General features: G+C 46.2%; 1 protein-coding gene across 1 annotated transcript in view; it reads right to left on the bottom strand.

The window, feature by feature from the left end:
• Positions 1 to 2,697: 2,697 nt before the first annotated feature.
• BMERB1 (bMERB domain containing 1) overlaps positions 2,698 to 17,190 on the bottom strand; it is a 117,108-nt gene continuing 102,615 nt past the window's right edge. Inside the window, exons 3-6 of the mRNA XM_066274786.1 lie at positions 11,225 to 11,298; positions 8,289 to 8,403; positions 6,949 to 7,031; positions 2,698 to 3,947 (exon numbers count right to left, since the gene is read on the bottom strand). Coding sequence (XP_066130883.1) covers positions 3,835 to 3,947; positions 6,949 to 7,031; positions 8,289 to 8,403; positions 11,225 to 11,298 — 385 coding nt within the window. The 3' untranslated portion in view covers positions 2,698 to 3,834. The remainder of the gene's footprint in view (positions 3,948 to 6,948; positions 7,032 to 8,288; positions 8,404 to 11,224; positions 11,299 to 17,190) is intronic.

The following is a 17,190-nucleotide window of genomic DNA, read 5'->3' on the forward strand; positions in this document are numbered from 1 at the left end:
GTCTCCTTTGGCTTGCTAAATTGGTGAGTGCCTTCTCTTTAACTGGTTTGAGGTCAGGCCTTCCAGACCCACATTTTCCACAGGCAAGGGAGAGTGGCAGGCCCTTTGTAGCCTGAGTTGTTTTGTTTGTTTGTTTTTAAGATTTTATTTATTCATTATAGAGAGGAGAGAGAGAGAGAGAGAGAAAGAGAGAGAGAAGGGGGGAGGAGCAGGAAGCATCAACTCCCATACATGCCTTGACAGGTAAGCCCAGGGTTTTGAACTGGCGACCTCAGCGTTTCCAGGTTGACGCTTTATCCACTGCGCCACCACAGGTCAGGCCTGTAGCCTGAGTTTTTATTGCGAGAGTGAGTTTTTTTTGCCTGTGTGATGGGTTGAATAGTGTAACCTCCCCTGCAAATTCATGTCCACTATCTCAGAATGTGACCTTATTGGAAATAGGGTTTTTGCAGAAGAAGTAAGTAAGCTAAGGATCGAGATGAAATAATCTTAGATTTAGGGTGGCCCCTAAATCCAGTGACTGGGGTTCTTACAAAGAGAGGAGAGTACACAGACACACATCCAGAAGAAAAGGCCATGTGAAGATGGAGGTAGAGATTGGAGCGACGAAGCCAAAGATTGCTGGAAGAGGCAAGGAAGAATTCTTCCCTAGAGCCTCAGAGGGACCATGGCCCTGCTGACGCTTTTTGAGTTCAGACCTCTGGCCTCCAGAACTGCGAGGATAAGTTTGTTTTCAAGCCATGCTGGTTGAGGTGATACATTATGGTGGCTCTAGGAAGCTCTGAACGCCTGACTTCATGCTTGGTCTTGGGCAATGAAAGAGGACACAGTGTTCACTGAGGCTGAGTGGTGGCACAGGCCACGGCTTCAGGGAGCCTCTTCAGTTCAGGATGGCAGGACATGGCACTTGAGCCAAAGGTGGGACTGAACAGAAACACCTCTGAAACATAGTGGGAGGGCGTGCTGCCCACGGGAAGGGCCATCAGCCCCAGACTCCAGGGCCTTAGAGAGACTTTGTGTCAACTCCAAACCTGCTGTGACTTCACATTCAGATTTTCTTGAATTTACAAATATATACATTTTAAATGCAACCTATTAGTGGCCCAAGAACTTTTACTTCTAGGAATTTAACTTAAGAAAAAATCATAGCTAATCTAACAGGGGTGAGGTGGTATCTCATTGCAGTTTTGATTTGCATTTCTCTAATAACTAAAGAAGATGAGCATCTTTTCATATATCTGTTGGCCATTTGTATTTCTTCCTGGGAGAAGTGTCTATTCATGTCCTCTTCCCATTTTTTTTATTGGATTGTTTGTTTGTTTGTTGTTGAGTTTTATGAGTTCTTTGTATATTTTGGATATTAGGCCCTTATCTGAGCTGTTGTTTGAAAACATCATTTTCCATTTAGTTGGCTATCTGTTTATTTTGTTGTCAGTTTCTCTTGCTGAGCAAAAACTTCTTAGTCTGATGTAGTCCCATCTTGATAACATTATATGAAGTGAAATAAGTAAATCAGAAAAAACCAAGAACTGCATTATTCCATATGTAGGTGGGACAAAAAAACAAGACTAAGAGACATTGATAAGAGTGTGGTGGTTACGGGGGTGGGGGGGAGGGAGAGGAAAAGGGGGAGGGGGAGGAGCACAAAGAAAATTAGATAGAAGGTGACGGAGGACAATTTGACTTTGGGCGATGGGTATGCAACATAACTGATTGACAAGATAACCTGGACATGTTTTCTTTGAACATATGTACCCTGATTTTTTTTTTTTTTTTGTATTTTTCTGAAGCTGGAAACGGGGAGAGACAGTCAGACAGACTCCCGCATGCGCCCGACCGGGATCCACCGGGCACGCCCACCAGGGGCGACGCTCTGCCCACCAGGGGGCGATGCTCTGTCCCTCTGGGGCGTCGCTCTGCCGCGACCAGAGTCACTGTAGCGCCTGGGGCAGAGGCCAAGGAGCCATCCCCAGCGCCTGGGCCATCTTTGCTCCAATGGAGCCTTGGCTGCGGGAGAGGAAGAGAGAGACAGAGAGGAAGGAGGGAGGGGTGGAGAAGCAAATGGGCGCTTCTCCTATGTGCCCTGGCCGGGAATCGAACCCGGGTCCCCCGCACGCCAGGCCAACGCTCTACCGCTGAGCCAACCAGCCAGGGCTGTACCCTGATTTATTGATGTCACCCTAGTAGAATTAATAAAAAAAAATCAGAAATTCAGATGAAGCTTTACCCCCAGTTTGTTTAGCATAATATTATTTATAATACTGAGAAACCAGAAACAGCCTAAATGTCCAATAGAGAGGAAATAGTTAGATAAATTATGGTATATCCAGAAGATGATTAAGCAGCCATTGTCAATATTTATAACGAGTGTTTAATGTTTACAAAGAGCTTTATTGATGTGGGAGAGTGATAGTGATATAATGCTAAATGAGAAGAGAAAAATGGTTATAAAATGGTACAGTATGATGCCAACCATAAAAAAAAATGCATTAAAAAAACTGAAAGGAAATAACCCAAAATGTCAGAGTGGTCTTTAATTGAAGGAATTAGGGGAGTTAAAAAAAGGAACCCAAACCCCCCAAAAAAAGTTCCTTCTACTTTCTATACTTTCAACTCTCTATACTTTTAAAGTGACTTACTATGTACATGGATTACTTCCATAGTCAAGGAAAAAGTAAAACCTTTAAAAATGCTGTGTACGTGGTTTCCATTTTTATTTTCTTCGATGTATGATTGAACATCAGCAAATCTCGAGTTATGCTAACTACTGAGGCCGGTCACGACACAACGTACAGAGAGGTCACACGGGCTGTGCCGAGCTGGCTGTAGCGTATATACATCAAGTTACACAGGTGGAATTGTTAGGCTGGTTAAAATACACCACCAAATGATGGGACACGGTTGGGTCAGGCCGCCCCTCCCGCCTGCCGCTGCTGTTTACGGAGGTCTGTGTGTTAGGCTGGTGAGTGGGGTCCCGCTGACACTGCATCCGGTGGCCCCTGGAGTGTGGGCCGAGCGCCTGGGTCAGCATCTGCTCTGGGTCCCCAGCTTGTCTCCCCCTTGCCTGGGTGTCGAGCCTGCAGCGTTCTGCTACCTCTTCCATGCACTGGGTGTGCTCCAGCCCAGGCCCCTGTCCCCTATGCCCCACATACCTGAGGCAGCCACTGCACGGGAAAGAAGAACCAAGAGCGAACGGACATGCTCCCGGTGTGACCGGTGCCCAGACACGGGAGGGCAGTAAACCAGAGATGTGACCATGACACCACACACAAGCTCACTCTTTACAGATGGGCCCCCTGTGTCTCCAAGGTATGTAGGCTGTGTGGAGCCCTCCAGGGCACAGCCCCTGGAAAAAGGGCAGACGGGGGACAGGAGCTGTGCCCCTTAGGGTAGGCCTGACAGTAGAGCTAGGAGGGTAGATGGGGGATGTATCCAACATGGTGCTAGACTGTTGAAAAGTCACACTATACACACCTGGGGATCATGCCCCTCTCCCAAGTCATTCGCGTGGTGGATTAGATACAGCTAGATAGAAGTGGAGATATACTTTTTTAAGGAAGGACCTTTCCTGGTGGTTGGAAAAACAGTGAGACAGACTCCTGGGTTTGGCATGCTCTGGGGAGGGCCATGCGACAGTGAGGGACTCCCTATTGCTACACTCTATACAGGGCGGCCGGGCCCGCCCTCTGTGCCCGCGGCCCCTGGTGGCAGTCACAGGCTTGCCTTCAACCCCTTCCACCTCTGGGAGCTCTTGAGCCCCAGTGAAATGGGGGCTATGAAGACAAGTGGATGGGAGGGGGTTCCCCATGGCCCCGGGGGCACCCCACATGAGGGCTACATGATACTGCACTGGGTGGCCCCACAGCAGTCCTTGATGAGTGCCAGCCCCGTCTTGGCCACCGTGGGCTTGCTAGGTGGGGGCTCTGCTTTCTTCTCAGCTCGAGAGCCTGCAGCAGGGTAGGAACACAGAGAAAGAGAGAGAAGAAGGGAGAGAGGGAGAAGTGAGGTATGGAAAGCCCTGACCATCTACAGCCCCAGTCCCACCCCAACTCCTGGCCAGGCCTTGCTTCAACTCCACAGATCAAGTGGTATGGAGAGCTGGCATGCATTTCATATCTATCTATCTATCTATCTATCTATCTATCTATCTATCTATCTACCTATCTATCTATCTATCTATCATCTATCTATCTATCTATCTATCTATCTATCTATCTATCTATCTAGTTTTTCTGGCATGCATTTCATATGGTCATACTGACTGTTCCCACTTTCTTGTGGGTTAACTGGCTTTCAGTCCTCAACTTCTAGTCATAGCCTTTAAATCTTTATCCTATTCAGTTCTCCTTTCTACTGTATCTTCCAAGCCTATCACAGGGTCTGGCATTCAAGAAGTATTTGGTGAATGAATAACTGGGCATTTTATTCAAGTCACTTCAATCTGAGGGCTCATGTCTTTTAATTCTGGAAAGTGCTCATTCGTTAGCCTTTCAGACACCTCCACCACTCATTTTCTATTATCTCTTCTTCTGGAATGCCTATTAAATGTAAGCTGGGCCTTCTTAGTCTATCTTACATATTTTATTACTTCTCTTTCATATTTTTCATATTTTTTTGTGTCTGTGCTGCATTCTGGGTAATTTCCTCAGTTCCGTTTTCCAATTTATAAACCCTTACTTCAACTGTATTTCTATATTTAATCCATTGGGTTTTACTTCAGTAACAATAACTTTTTAGAAAGCTATGTGTTTGCAAATCTGCCTATTCTTTTCCACAGCATTCTGCTCTTTCATTTGGTGTTGTATTTCTTTGCTTATTGTTTTAATAATTTTAAATATATTTATTTTCTTCTTTAGATCGTTGTTATTTATAGTTCTTGGGAGAACAAACATTCTCTTTTCTTCTTTCATGACGGTTTAATTATTTATTGGTTTTACATTTTTATTGAGAGCTTATCTTCATGGGGCTGTTTTATCTGTGAACTGTGTATTATGGAATGCTGAAGGGTCCCTATTAAGCAATTTTGCATTTGCTTTGCTGGGGTCCCAGAGATTTTACTGGTTTTAGATGAATTTTAATTTTTCAACTTGGGTTTTCAGCACCAGTTAAGTAGTATACATTTGACCCCCACCCTTGGCCCCTGGAATGTGGTGTGGGCTTGGGGTGTTTTGATTTCTTGCCAGAATTTTTTTTTCTATCTACAACCCTCCACAGAAAGCAGGTTTCCTTATTCCTTCCTCACAGTGTTAAGTGGAGTTTTTTCAATTTCCATTTTCTGGGAGGGACAGTCCACTGAGGATGCTGGATTGACACAGGCACCAGGGACCAAGTGCCAGGTACCATGTAATTTTAGGGAGAAGGGACCACGGCTCTTCTCTTTTTTTTTTTATTTTTTTATTTTTTTTCATTTTTCTGAAGCTGGAAACAGGGAGAGACAGTCAGACAGACTCCCGCATGCACCCGACCGGGATCCACCCAGCACGCCCACCAGGGGCTACGCTCTGCCCACCAGGGGGCGATGCTCTGCCCATCCTGGGCGTCGCCATGTTGCGACCAGAGCCACTCTAGCGCCTGAGGCAGAGGCCACAGAGCCATCCCCAGCGCCCTGGCCATCTTTGCTCCAATGGAGCCTTGGCTGCGGGAGGAGAAGAGAGAGACAGAGAGGAAAGCGCGGCGGAGGGGTGGAGAAGCAAATGGGCGCTTCTCCCGTGTGCCCTGGCCGGGAATCGAACCCGGGTTCTTCTCTTTCTTTATTCTGTCACTGTACAACTATGTTTTCACGGGCTGTTAATGCTTGATCAAAGGAAACTGGGTTTGCAGATACAGTTCACAGTGGCAATTTTTGAGTCTTGTCTTCCTAGCAAGATTTCTAGCCCCTTTTACTCTGATAACAGTTCGTGTCTGTGTGGCTATTATAGGAGGGGATATGTGACCCAGATCTGGCCAATCACAGTATCTCAGCCTCTTGATAACAGTGATGGGCCTAGGAGGTGGGAATGTGATCCAAGAAATGCCAGTTCGAATCTTTCCCTGAGGTTTGTATAGTTAGATCCCAGGAGAGAGAATCTGTGGTGCTGCCTTGCCGCTGTCGACTGGCATCCTGTTTTGGAGTTCTGGCCCCCGGGGAAGACAGGTGTAGCAGGAGAAAATGAAGCTAATATACAAAGAGGGGCATAGATGAAAAATGGAAGGAAAGCAGCTTTCTAACAGTGTCTGATCTCTGAAGCCCTAGTTCTTGTTGCTCTTCTTCCAAATTTCCTTTATTGCTAGGGACAGTTTGAATCGGGCATCCATTTCTTATAACTGATAGCAGCCTCACCGGATCAACAAAGAGAAGACAGTTCCTTGACAGCAGGACGCATTAATTGTTTAATATGCTAATGAAACAGGATCGTCCCTATAGAGAGCCAAATATGCAGCATTTCCCAAACTTATTTCACACAAAACCCCTTTATTCTCTGAGTATCTTGTGAGGCTAATATTCTGAGAAGCCTGAGTTTGGCTCCACTGCCTTAGAAATTCCAAGTCCAAGAGAGACCAGAGCTCCCTGAGCCTCAGTTCCCACCTTCTTGCCTCAGTGACCACCCAGCTCCTTCCATGAAATGCACCAAACTATGTGATTAGAGAATGACAGCTGCTGCCAGAAATAGTTACATAGTTTTCAGAATCCAATGCATAATAAAAATGTAAGGCACCTTGTTTCAAAATTCTTAAGAATTTTAAGACAGGAATAGCTGAACATTGATGCAATCAGAGTAGCCTTCTAGGCATGGGGCCCTGAGCAACTGCACAGACTAACAATGATGAAGCTGCCCTGCCTACCGCCATCCGTGCACAAGTTCGATCGCTAATAAGTATATATTTTGTTGTGCCTTCTCTGGATCCGAGACCCCTTTCCCATTTTCTTTACTCTTGGATGGGAGGGGAAGAAATAATGTATGCACTCACTGGCTGGCGATTTGGTTACTTTGTCTAGAGGTTTTAACTTGATTCTCAGGAAATCCGCCATTTCCTTGTCTTCTTCTTGCTCCCTGTGAATACAGATGTATAAAGACAAAAGTAGCATAAGCAAAGAAAACATCAAGGAACTGATAAAATGAGGCAAGAAGTTAAGTGTGTGGGACCGTGTAACAAGCTTTGTGGATGGTGCATATATGTTGTGTACTATGTATGGATGGTACATGTATGCTGCTGTGTGTTCTATATGGGGAATACATGTATGTTGTGTGTTACGTGTGGATGGTATGCATGTTTTCTCTGTTATGTGTGTATGGTATTTGTATATTGTGTTTGATAAACCTGCTCTGAAGCAGACACATATCAACAATGGAGAAAATGCCTACCCAGAGCATGGGTGAGACCCCAGGGAAGAGACAAGACCATCATAGGACCCAGTCTCCCTGCTAGGGGTTCAGTCACCTCACTTTAAGTCACCTCACTCTATACCTTTAAGTCACCCTAGACACCTGTGCTTCCATGCGATACATGGCAGGTCTCAGAGGGCATGTCACCTCAGCTCTTCTAAGGGTCACCAGGAGCCAAGGCAGTGGGCCATGCCTGGTGGAGCTAGGCAAGCTACATCCCAGGAGGACACAGGGAATAATGACGAAGTTGCTCTTTGAGGTTGAGGAGGCCCTGGGAGCCCCTCTCCTTGTGGAGAGCTCCAAAGGCCTTGCTCTAGGACAAAGATATCCAAGAATCAACATTCACGTTTCCTGAGCCCGGCCTCCTTCAGGGCCTTCAAGTGTGCCACGGCTCCGGGGCCCCTGGCTGTCCGGATCCAGGTGGTGGGTGCATCTGCAAACAGGAGATCCTGAAGGGGCGCTGGAGCCACCAGTGAGAGGGGAAAGGGAAGAACAGCGTCGGGAAGCGGGCAGGGCAGGGAAGGAAGCAAGTCAGTACGAGGGGCCGAGGTTCTGTGGGAACCAACAGAAGTTTCTGGAAGTTGCCTTGATGAGTGGAGAGAAAGTTCATTGAAGAGAAGGGGTAGGAAGCACCCCTGTGTGTTATGTGATATAATTTCTCCCTACACACTTCCTTAAATAACATTCACTTAAGATCTACAGGCCTTTGCAAGACTGTTGGGAGCTAGATTTGAGTTTCTCTTGAATGCGAAATGGGTTTTTAGGCCAGAAGGCTGGGGTTCATTTGGATTCAGAGCTTGGGCATCTGGGAAGGCCGTGCCTGTGAGGCAAGGCTGTGGGTCCCAGGAGCAGACAACAGGCTTGTGAGGAAGCTGAGGGCTGTGCTCCAGCAGCCGGGTCCACGGGGACACACTGCCCACTCACCTGAGCCGCTCAACCTCTGCATCGTCCACCAGGAAGTCTCTCTTCTGCACCAGCCTGTGGATCTTCTGGATTAGCTCATCCTCTCTCTGCTTCTGCAGCTTGGTTTTTTCTTTTTCTGGGAAGAAGAAAACATCAGCAAAGAAACACTTCGGTGAAACCGTTGAAAGCACTTGAGTCAGGGGGGCCAGGCTCAGAATCCTGTATCTACTATCTCACTGGCTGGGTGAACTTGGAGAAGCAACCTGACCTCTTCAGGCTTCTGTTTCTTTCTCTGTCAAATAAAGCCAGGGAGGCTTAAATGCAGCGATGTTAGTAAATGGCTTAGCTCTGAGCTCGGATGTGGTGAGTGCTCCGTAAATGATAATGATGTACCAAGGGGGGGTCTTGCCAAAGAAGGCAGAGAGTGAGGAGGGCTTGGTGGGGGTGCTGGGAGGGAAATACTCCATAGCGACAGCAAACCAGTCTGTCCTATGAGAACCTTCCATGCTGATGGCATTAGTCCTTTCCCAAGTGCCAAAGGCTAGAATGCCAAAGAGAGAACAAAAGAACCAGGGCTGGGAACGAGGACTGAGGACACTATAGGAGGGCAGAAACATAAACCCACCTCTACTCCTTCTGCTCAGACCCCTTCAGAAGATAAAAAACATGAGCCAGCTTGTCCTGCCTGCCTGCCTGCCTAGGACAGGCATTGGCAATTTCCTCTAGGTTTGGAGACCAAATCAAAGCCAGAAAGAATATAGTATTTGGATAAGAGAGAAAATCGACTTCTCCCATCAACCAGAAGGGACGGGAAGAAGTGGGTAGAAATTCTAACATCTGGATCCCTGGCCATTGCTACACTGACAATGGCAGCATCACTCCTCCCACGGTGGGTCCTATGGATGGGGTTCCCCAAATCGCTCATCAGTGTCACTGAGTGCCTCCCAGCTTTCAGCAAGTAAGTTAACACAGTGCCCACAGACTTGCCAGAGTGCCCTGCCCTCTCAGCTCTCTCAAGAGACCCGTCATGACTTGCAGTCCCCCAAGGAAATGACAACCTTCCTGCCCAAGCTAGTCACCCTATCTCTTCCCGGTTCAGGCACCCCCCCAGCTTCCCAGGTACCAGGCTGCAGCCCTCCACTCATGCAGCCCCTCCCAGCAACTCACAGGAGAAGGTGCCTACTCCAAGCGGTCTGTACCAGCTTACAAACCAGTCACTTACCCAAGTCTCCATGCCACCGGCCAATGCAGCTCACCTGCTTGTGTGTGCCACATACCTTTCCTGCCAGTATCTCCTGGATTCAAACCCAGATCAGTGGACTCTAAAGTAGTGGTTCTTCGGCAGGGGGCAATTTGCCTATCCCACCCCCACCGCAGGCCAGGAGATATTTGGCAACATCTGGAGGCATTCTGGGTTGTCACAACTGGGAAGGAGGGAAATGCTACTGACATGTATTGAGTAGAGGCCAGGTATGCTGCTAAATTCTACAACACACAGGACAGCCCCCATGTCCTAACAGAGAATTATTCAGCCCTAAATGTCCCCAGTGCAATGCCCTGCTCTAAAATGAGTTGTGCTGCACTTCTATTCAATGACAGGTTTCCACTGGATGTCAGGCTGTCTACTGGCTTGTGAGCTCCTTAAAGTAGGGAGTCATTTTCTGTTCATTACCGAACGCCTAAGCACCTAGCAGCAATGCAGCCTCTTGAGACATACCCAGTGAACTAACAGAATGACAAAAATGTTAAAGTAAACAATAACAGGGGTGCTTATCTGACCTGTGTTGCTCCCTGTCAAAGCCAAGGCAAGATTCTTGAGACAGACTTATGTTTGTTTCTTCAATAAAGCTTTCTCGGCCTGACCTGTGGTGGCACAGTGGATAAAGCGTCGACCTGGAAATGCTGAGGTCGCCAGTTCAAAACCCTGGGCTTGCCTGGTCAAGGCACATATGGGAGTTGATGCTTCCAGCTCCTCCCCCCTTCTCTCTCTCTGTCTCTCCTCTCTCTCTTTCTCTCTCTCTCTGTCTCTCCCTCTCCTCTCTAAAAACAAAAAATGAATAAATAAATAAAAAATTTTTAAAAAATAAATAAATAAATAAAGCTTTCTCTTAGCACCTACCAGGCCTGCATGTCTGCCCTCAAGGAGCATGGAGTCTACAGATGGACATATACGAGTCAACAGGCAATTATTTGATAAGGACTTAGGTAAGAGTAACCTGCTGGAGGGCACCTAACCCGGTCTGGGTGGGCAGGGAAGGCTTTCGTGGGAGAAGGGGCCAAATGAGCTATGACCTGAAGGATGGGTAGAGTGTGTTTGGTTAATAATAATAATAATAATGGCAATAATTTATTAAACACTTACTACAGGATGGGAACTATGCTAAGCACTTTATGATTTTTCCTTTCATTCATTCCACAACAATTCTGTGAGGTAGATAGCACTGCTGTCCCAGTTTACAGATGAAGAAATTGAGTTTTAGTGAAGTAACCAAACTTACCCAAGGTCATGTCATTAATAAGTGACAGATCTAGGTTTGACCCCAAAGTCAGCTTGTAACCATCATACTCTACCCATTCCCAAGCTGGCTAATAATAGTGATAATTGCTAATACTTACTGGACTCTTACTTTGAACCAGATATCAAGCTAAGCACATGGCTTGCATTGTTTCATTTACCACAGTGAGACTTATTATACCCAATGAATTAGGTACTATTACTATTTCCACTCTAATTTCAGAGGAAGGGAAATTGAGCCTCAGTGAGATAAAGTGATTTGCTCAAGGTCAAGGAGGTGGCCAGAATGAAGACTTGAACCCGGGTCTGCCTGACACAGCGTTGTGTCTGAATCACGTGATCCGGGAGCACAGCGTTGAAAGGGGAGCAGATGCACACGGTCTTCCTGCCCTGCAGAGGGGGCAGGCGGGGGCGCTGAGCAGCTGTAGCCCCAAACGTTTACCTGGGATGGCGACCAGGTTCTGCAGCTCCTGCTTCAGGTCCATGATGTCGTTGCACAGCTGAATGTCATCCATCCTGGGGACACAGGACACCGCACAACAGCAGGTTACATGGGAAAACATCCTGCACCCTGAGCACCACCCCAGTTTCGACAAAGAGAGTTGCAGGGAGGAGGCTGGCCTTTGCCAAGGCTACACGTGCTCTTTACAGATGGTTTCCCGCAAAAGAGAAACAAACATTGCCCATTATCTCACTGTTTAGAAATGACCCAACACTATTAATGACACCTTGTTAGTCCTCCCAGTCTTCATGGGACCAGCTTCTGTTTGCTTGAAGCTCATATGGCAGGTTCAGTGTATATTCTTTTATCAGCTTGTTGTTAAAATTTTTAAACATTACAGAAATTCACAGCGTTGACAGAGAGAATCTCCATTGTTTAGAGATAACTATTTTAAACAGTTTAGTATATATTCCTCCAGACTTTAAAAAATGTTTATGCTTATATCATTATTATACAGAAACATTTTGCAATTTTTTCACTTACTTATATATCTTGAGTGTCTTTCTACATCAGTAATGCAAATCTCATTTGTAATGTCTGTATATTATTCCATTGTGTTGATATACAGTGATTTATTTAACTATTCCCCTATTCATAGACATCTGGGTTGTTTCCTGATGCATTTATAGGATTAATTCCTAGAAAAATAAATTCTTAGAAATGTAATCGCTGGGTTGTGTAACACAGACACATGCATTTTAACAGCAATTTTCAAATTGCCCACCAATAGTGTGAAAGGATGTTCACTCCCATAATCTCAGTAATTGTGTTGCATGAACAATTTTACATTATGTAGGGTAATTTTTTGTGTGCATGCTACAATATTAACTCATCTTACTGTAAACAATATTTGGCTGCCTGGAATTTTGCCAAGTAGATTTATCAGGTCTGTTTTAATTATACCTGCATCTTAATTACTTAGGTAGCTTTTTCAAGGTTTTTTTTCTTTCTTTTCTTTTCCAAGTGAGAGGAGGGAAGATAGAGAGACAGACTTCTCCATGCACTCTGACTGGGATCCACCTGGCAACCCCCATCTGGGGCTAATGCTCTGCCCATTTGGGGCTATGCTCACAACCAAGCTATTTTTAGATCCTGTGGCAGAGGCTCCACAGAGCCATCCTCAGAGCCCAGGGCCAATGCACTGAAATCAATCAAGCTATGGCTTTGGGAGATGAAGAGAGAAACAGAGAAAGAGAAGGGGTAGGGGAGGGGTGGAGAAGCAGATGGTCGCTTCTCCTGTGTGCTCTGACTGGGAACCGAACCCAGGATATTCATATGCTGGGCCAACGCTCTGCCACTGAGCCAACCAACCAGGGCTGGTTTTTCAGGTTTTTATGCTATTCTAGCCACTGTAGGATAGACATGGGCTCACATAAGGCTTCTTCTTCATGTTGGATAATTTAGTGTGGGGCCTATAGAATCTCAGAAGTAGAACAACTGAGTACAAAGGGCTTGGCATGTCTACAGCTGTTGAGACATATTATCAAATTGCTTCCCCTTGAGGGGTGTTGGGGATATAGGCTTTTATTTTGCATGTCTTTATTGAGCATTTATTGTGTCTGCCACTATCATAGCTCCAGGGGTGCAGCAGCTTCTCTTGCCCTCGTGAGCTGAAATTTAGGCAGAGGAGATAGCAGGTAAACACAAATACAATAGAATGTCAGATACTATGAAGAAGATTGAAGCAAGAGAGGGGATACATGAGCCAGTTTGGACAGAGCATCCTACTGTGGTGGGAAGAGAGAGAGGGAAGCATTGATATTCTCAAAGGGCCCAACTGTGTCCACACAGCATGTGAGAGGGTGGGAGCAGGACTAGAAAGTCATCCATCTGAGTCTACTGAGCTGCCTCTTTCTACAGTGTCTTTGCCAAGAACCTGGCTTATTGCGGCCATTAAGAAATGTCACCCACGGACCAGCGTGGGGCTCCCTGCCCTTTGCTGGTCAAGAATTGCCCATGTTACCCATTCTAATCCCAGTGTCCTAGCTCTCAAAACAAGAGGCAGGAACGTCTCACTTCAGCCTGTATCTCCTGTTGTCAGAGGCAGGCCAACCATTTGTCAAGTCCTGTTCTGGAATGTCCTAGCAGGTGACAGCTGCCTCAAATAAGCTCGGGGAGTTGCCAGAAGGGTACAAACTGTTCCCATGGGTTCCTATCAGCAATTGTTCAACTGGGGGACCCTTTTCTATTCCTAGAATGCAGATCAGGCTACATCACTGGTTCTTAATGAGGACAATTTGCTCCCCGGGGACATCTGACAATGTCTAGAGACATATCTGGTTGTTATGACTGGGTGTGTGTGTGGGGATCGCTACTGGCCTATAGGGGGCAGAGTCCAGGGATGCTGCTCAAGACCCTACAACACGCAGCACTGCCCCCCTCAATAGAGAATTATCCGATCCAAAGTGTCGGTGATGCTAAAGTTGAGAAACCTAGGGTTGTAAACATGGATTTGGCACAGGTCCTAATTAATAATTTTTGAGAGATGAGAGAAGGAAAGATGGCAAAAGGAACAAAAGAGAGACAGGCAGTGGTTAGAAGAGAGAGTACTGACACCAAAGAGCTCTAGTTCAAAGGGGCCACGAGCCAGCCAGCGATTTAACTGCTCCGAGTCGCTTTCCTCATCTGTAAAATAGGAATCATAACAGTATTTCTTCCTAGGATTATTATGCATGTCAAACACTGAGCACACACCTGGGACATACATAGCAGAATGCTTGATAAATAGTATCTATTATTATTATTACTAACTATTAGAAAGAAATAGGGAGAAAAAGAGAGAAAACGCTGCTGGACGAGCAGCTTATTTCACAAATGAAGCTAACATGTCCAACCTTAATAAAAACCTTGACAGATTATATTTCTCTATAAAAACCTTTTTTTTTTTTTTTTTTTGCCCTGACTGGTTTGCTCGGTAGATAGAGAGTTTTCCCCGGTGTGCGAACATCCCTGGTTCGATTCCAGGTCAGGGCACGCATGGGACGAGACCATTTGCTTCTCTTCTCCTCTTTCTCTTCCTTCCCTCTCTCTTCCCTTCCCGCAGCCAGTGGCTCAGTTGGTTCAAGTGTCGGCCCCAGGCACTGAGGATAACTCATTTAGTTGCGAGCATTGGCTTTAGTTGGGGATGCTGGGTGGATCCTGGTCAGGGTGCGTGTGGGAGTCTTTCTATCTCCCCTACTCCCACTTAAAAAAAGTTTTATGAATATCAGGAGGATAATTATAATAATACCAAATGTTTGTAAGTGCTTAGTCTGATTAAACACTTTATAAGCTTAGCTCATTTAATTCTTTCAAGCACTCTATGAAAAAGGTTTTTTTGTTTGTTTGTTTGTTTGTTTGTTTGTTTGTGAGAGACAGGAACATCAAGCTGCTCCTGTATGTGCCCTGACTAAGGAATGAAACCAGCAACCTCCACATTCCAGGATGACACTCCAATCAACTGAGCTATCCAGCCAGGGCTTCATTTTTATTTTTATTTTTTTGAGACAGAGAGAGGAAGGGAGTGAAACGGGAGGGGGAAGGGGAACATTCATTTGTTGTCCCACTCAGTCGTGCATTATTGGTTGCTTCCCATGTGTTGGCACTGACCAGGGATTGAACCCACAACCTTGTTTTGGGATGGTGCTCTTAACTGACTGAGCTAACGGGCCAGGGCCATACAAGTTTTAAAATAATATTCCCATCTGATTGCAGAAGAGATCCCTGATCACTGCAGAAATTTTAGAATATACAAACAAGAACGAAGAAAGAACCTAAAATGGTGCATAATGTTGGCCCACATCTACCCAGAAGTCACTGCTCCACCAATTCTTTTCATACCTGTAACCCAGGTGTGTCAGGCTTGCCTAGGGGGCACTCAGTCCTCACCCTTTGCTCATCTCAAAAGTGCACTCAGCGTGATTTTGAGCCCTCCCAAACACGCCCAAATCCACCACACATTAACAAGTAAAATGGAATTCTGAAGTTCTCACCAGGAGTCATGCTGCAGAATTCCATAAAAATCCTCATTAGAGAACATTGTGGTTTTTCTCAAGTTTCTTTCATGCTGCCAGCTTCCCATCTTTTCTCTTTTTCTCTCTTCTGGTTCCAAACACCTTGCAGCCAAAGGAGGGTCCTCAGTTCCCAGACAATTAGGCTTTGGTCTTTGACTTACAAACCCCAGCTGGCAAGAGCAAGACCTAGTTCAGGGGTCGGGAACCTTTTTGGCTGAGAGAGCCATGAACACCACATACTTTAAAATGTAATTCCGTGAGAGCCATACAACGACCCGTGTACCTTACATATTATCCAATAAAAATTTGGTGTTGTTCCGGAGGACAGCTGTGATTGGTTCCAGCCACGCACAACCATGAACATGAGCGGTAGGAAATGAATGGATTGTAATACATGAGAATGTTTTATTTATTTTTATTTTTTTATTTTTCTGAAGCTAGAAACGTGGAGAGACAGTCAGACAGACTCCCGCATGCACCCTACCGGGATCCACCCGGCACGCCCACCAGGGGGCAATGCTCTGCCCACCAGGGGGCGATGCTCTGCCCCTCCGGGGCGTTGCTCCATCGCGACCAGAGCCACCCCAGCGCCTGGGGCAGAGGCCAAGGAACCATCCCCGGTGCCCAGGCCATCCTTGCTCCAATGGAGCCTCGGCTACAGGAGGGGAAGAGAGAGACAAAGAGGAAGGAGAGGGGAAGGGGTGGAGAAACAGATGGGCAGCTCTCCTGTGTGCCCTGGCCGGGAATCGAACCCGGGACCTCTGCACGCCAGGCTGACGCTCTACCACTGAGCCAACCGGCCAGGGCCTGTTTTATATTTTTAACGTTATTATTATTTTTATTAAAGATTTGTCTGCGAGCCAGATGCAGTCATCAAAAGAGCCACATCTGGCTCACCAGCCATAGGTTCCCAACCCCTGACCTAGTGGTTTCTGAACATTCCCCTAGGAAAGGAACTTGCCCTCCCTCACACCCCCTCCCCCACACTCCAAGTTGTCTAATGAAACACCAGGTATTTTTCTAGAAGATGGAGGGGTCGGTTCCACCACTAAGGGAAATAAAAGTCAACATTTGTTGAGCATTTACTATGTGCCGGTCACTTCCTTGGCACTTTCTGTGCATAAACTCATCTAAATCCTCCCAGCAGTCCTATGAGAGAGGTATTGTTTTTATCTCCATTTTACAGAAAATAAAATAGAAGTAAGCAACAAGCACAAGTCCTACACTGGTAAGTGGATGTTGGGATTTAGCCCAAGTCTGTGCTCTTGACCACTTTACATGGTGTCTCTTCCCCATGTGGCTGTGTGAGTTGCCACCAACATGGTTGGTTTCCCACAGAACTGACCTTCCTCCTTCCCCTTCCTCCCAGAACCCTGATTTGTTTAAGAGGCAATGTTTCCAGCCCCTGATGGAAGCCAGTTATCTTAGTCTGTCAGGTTACTATAGCAATAATATGGTAGATCCGGTGGCTAAACAGCCAACATTAATATCTCAGATTTATGAAGGGCCAGGAAGTTCAAGATTAAGGTGTCAGCTAATTTGGTTCCTGGTGAGGACTCTCTTCTTGACTTGCAGATAACTGCCTTCTGCTATATCCTCCCATGTTGGAGAACAAGATCTCTCTTGTCTCTTCTAAAAGGGCACTGATCTCATTCATGAGGGCTTGACCCTCATGACCTATCACCTTTCAAAGGCCCTACTTCCTAGACCAGTGGTGGACAAACTCATTAGTTAACAGAGCCAAATATCAACAGTACAACGATGGAAATTTATTTTGAGAGCCAAATTTTTTAAACGTAAACTATATAGGTAGGTACATTCCTTATCGAGGTAGCGCCCGCAGGTGGTATTTTGTGGAAGAGCCACACTCAAGGGGCCAAAGAGCCGCATGTGGTTCACAAGCCACGGTTTGCC

Source organism: Saccopteryx bilineata, chromosome 4 (assembly GCF_036850765.1).
Source record: "Saccopteryx bilineata isolate mSacBil1 chromosome 4, mSacBil1_pri_phased_curated, whole genome shotgun sequence".
Taxonomy (NCBI): Eukaryota; Metazoa; Chordata; class Mammalia; order Chiroptera; family Emballonuridae; genus Saccopteryx; species Saccopteryx bilineata.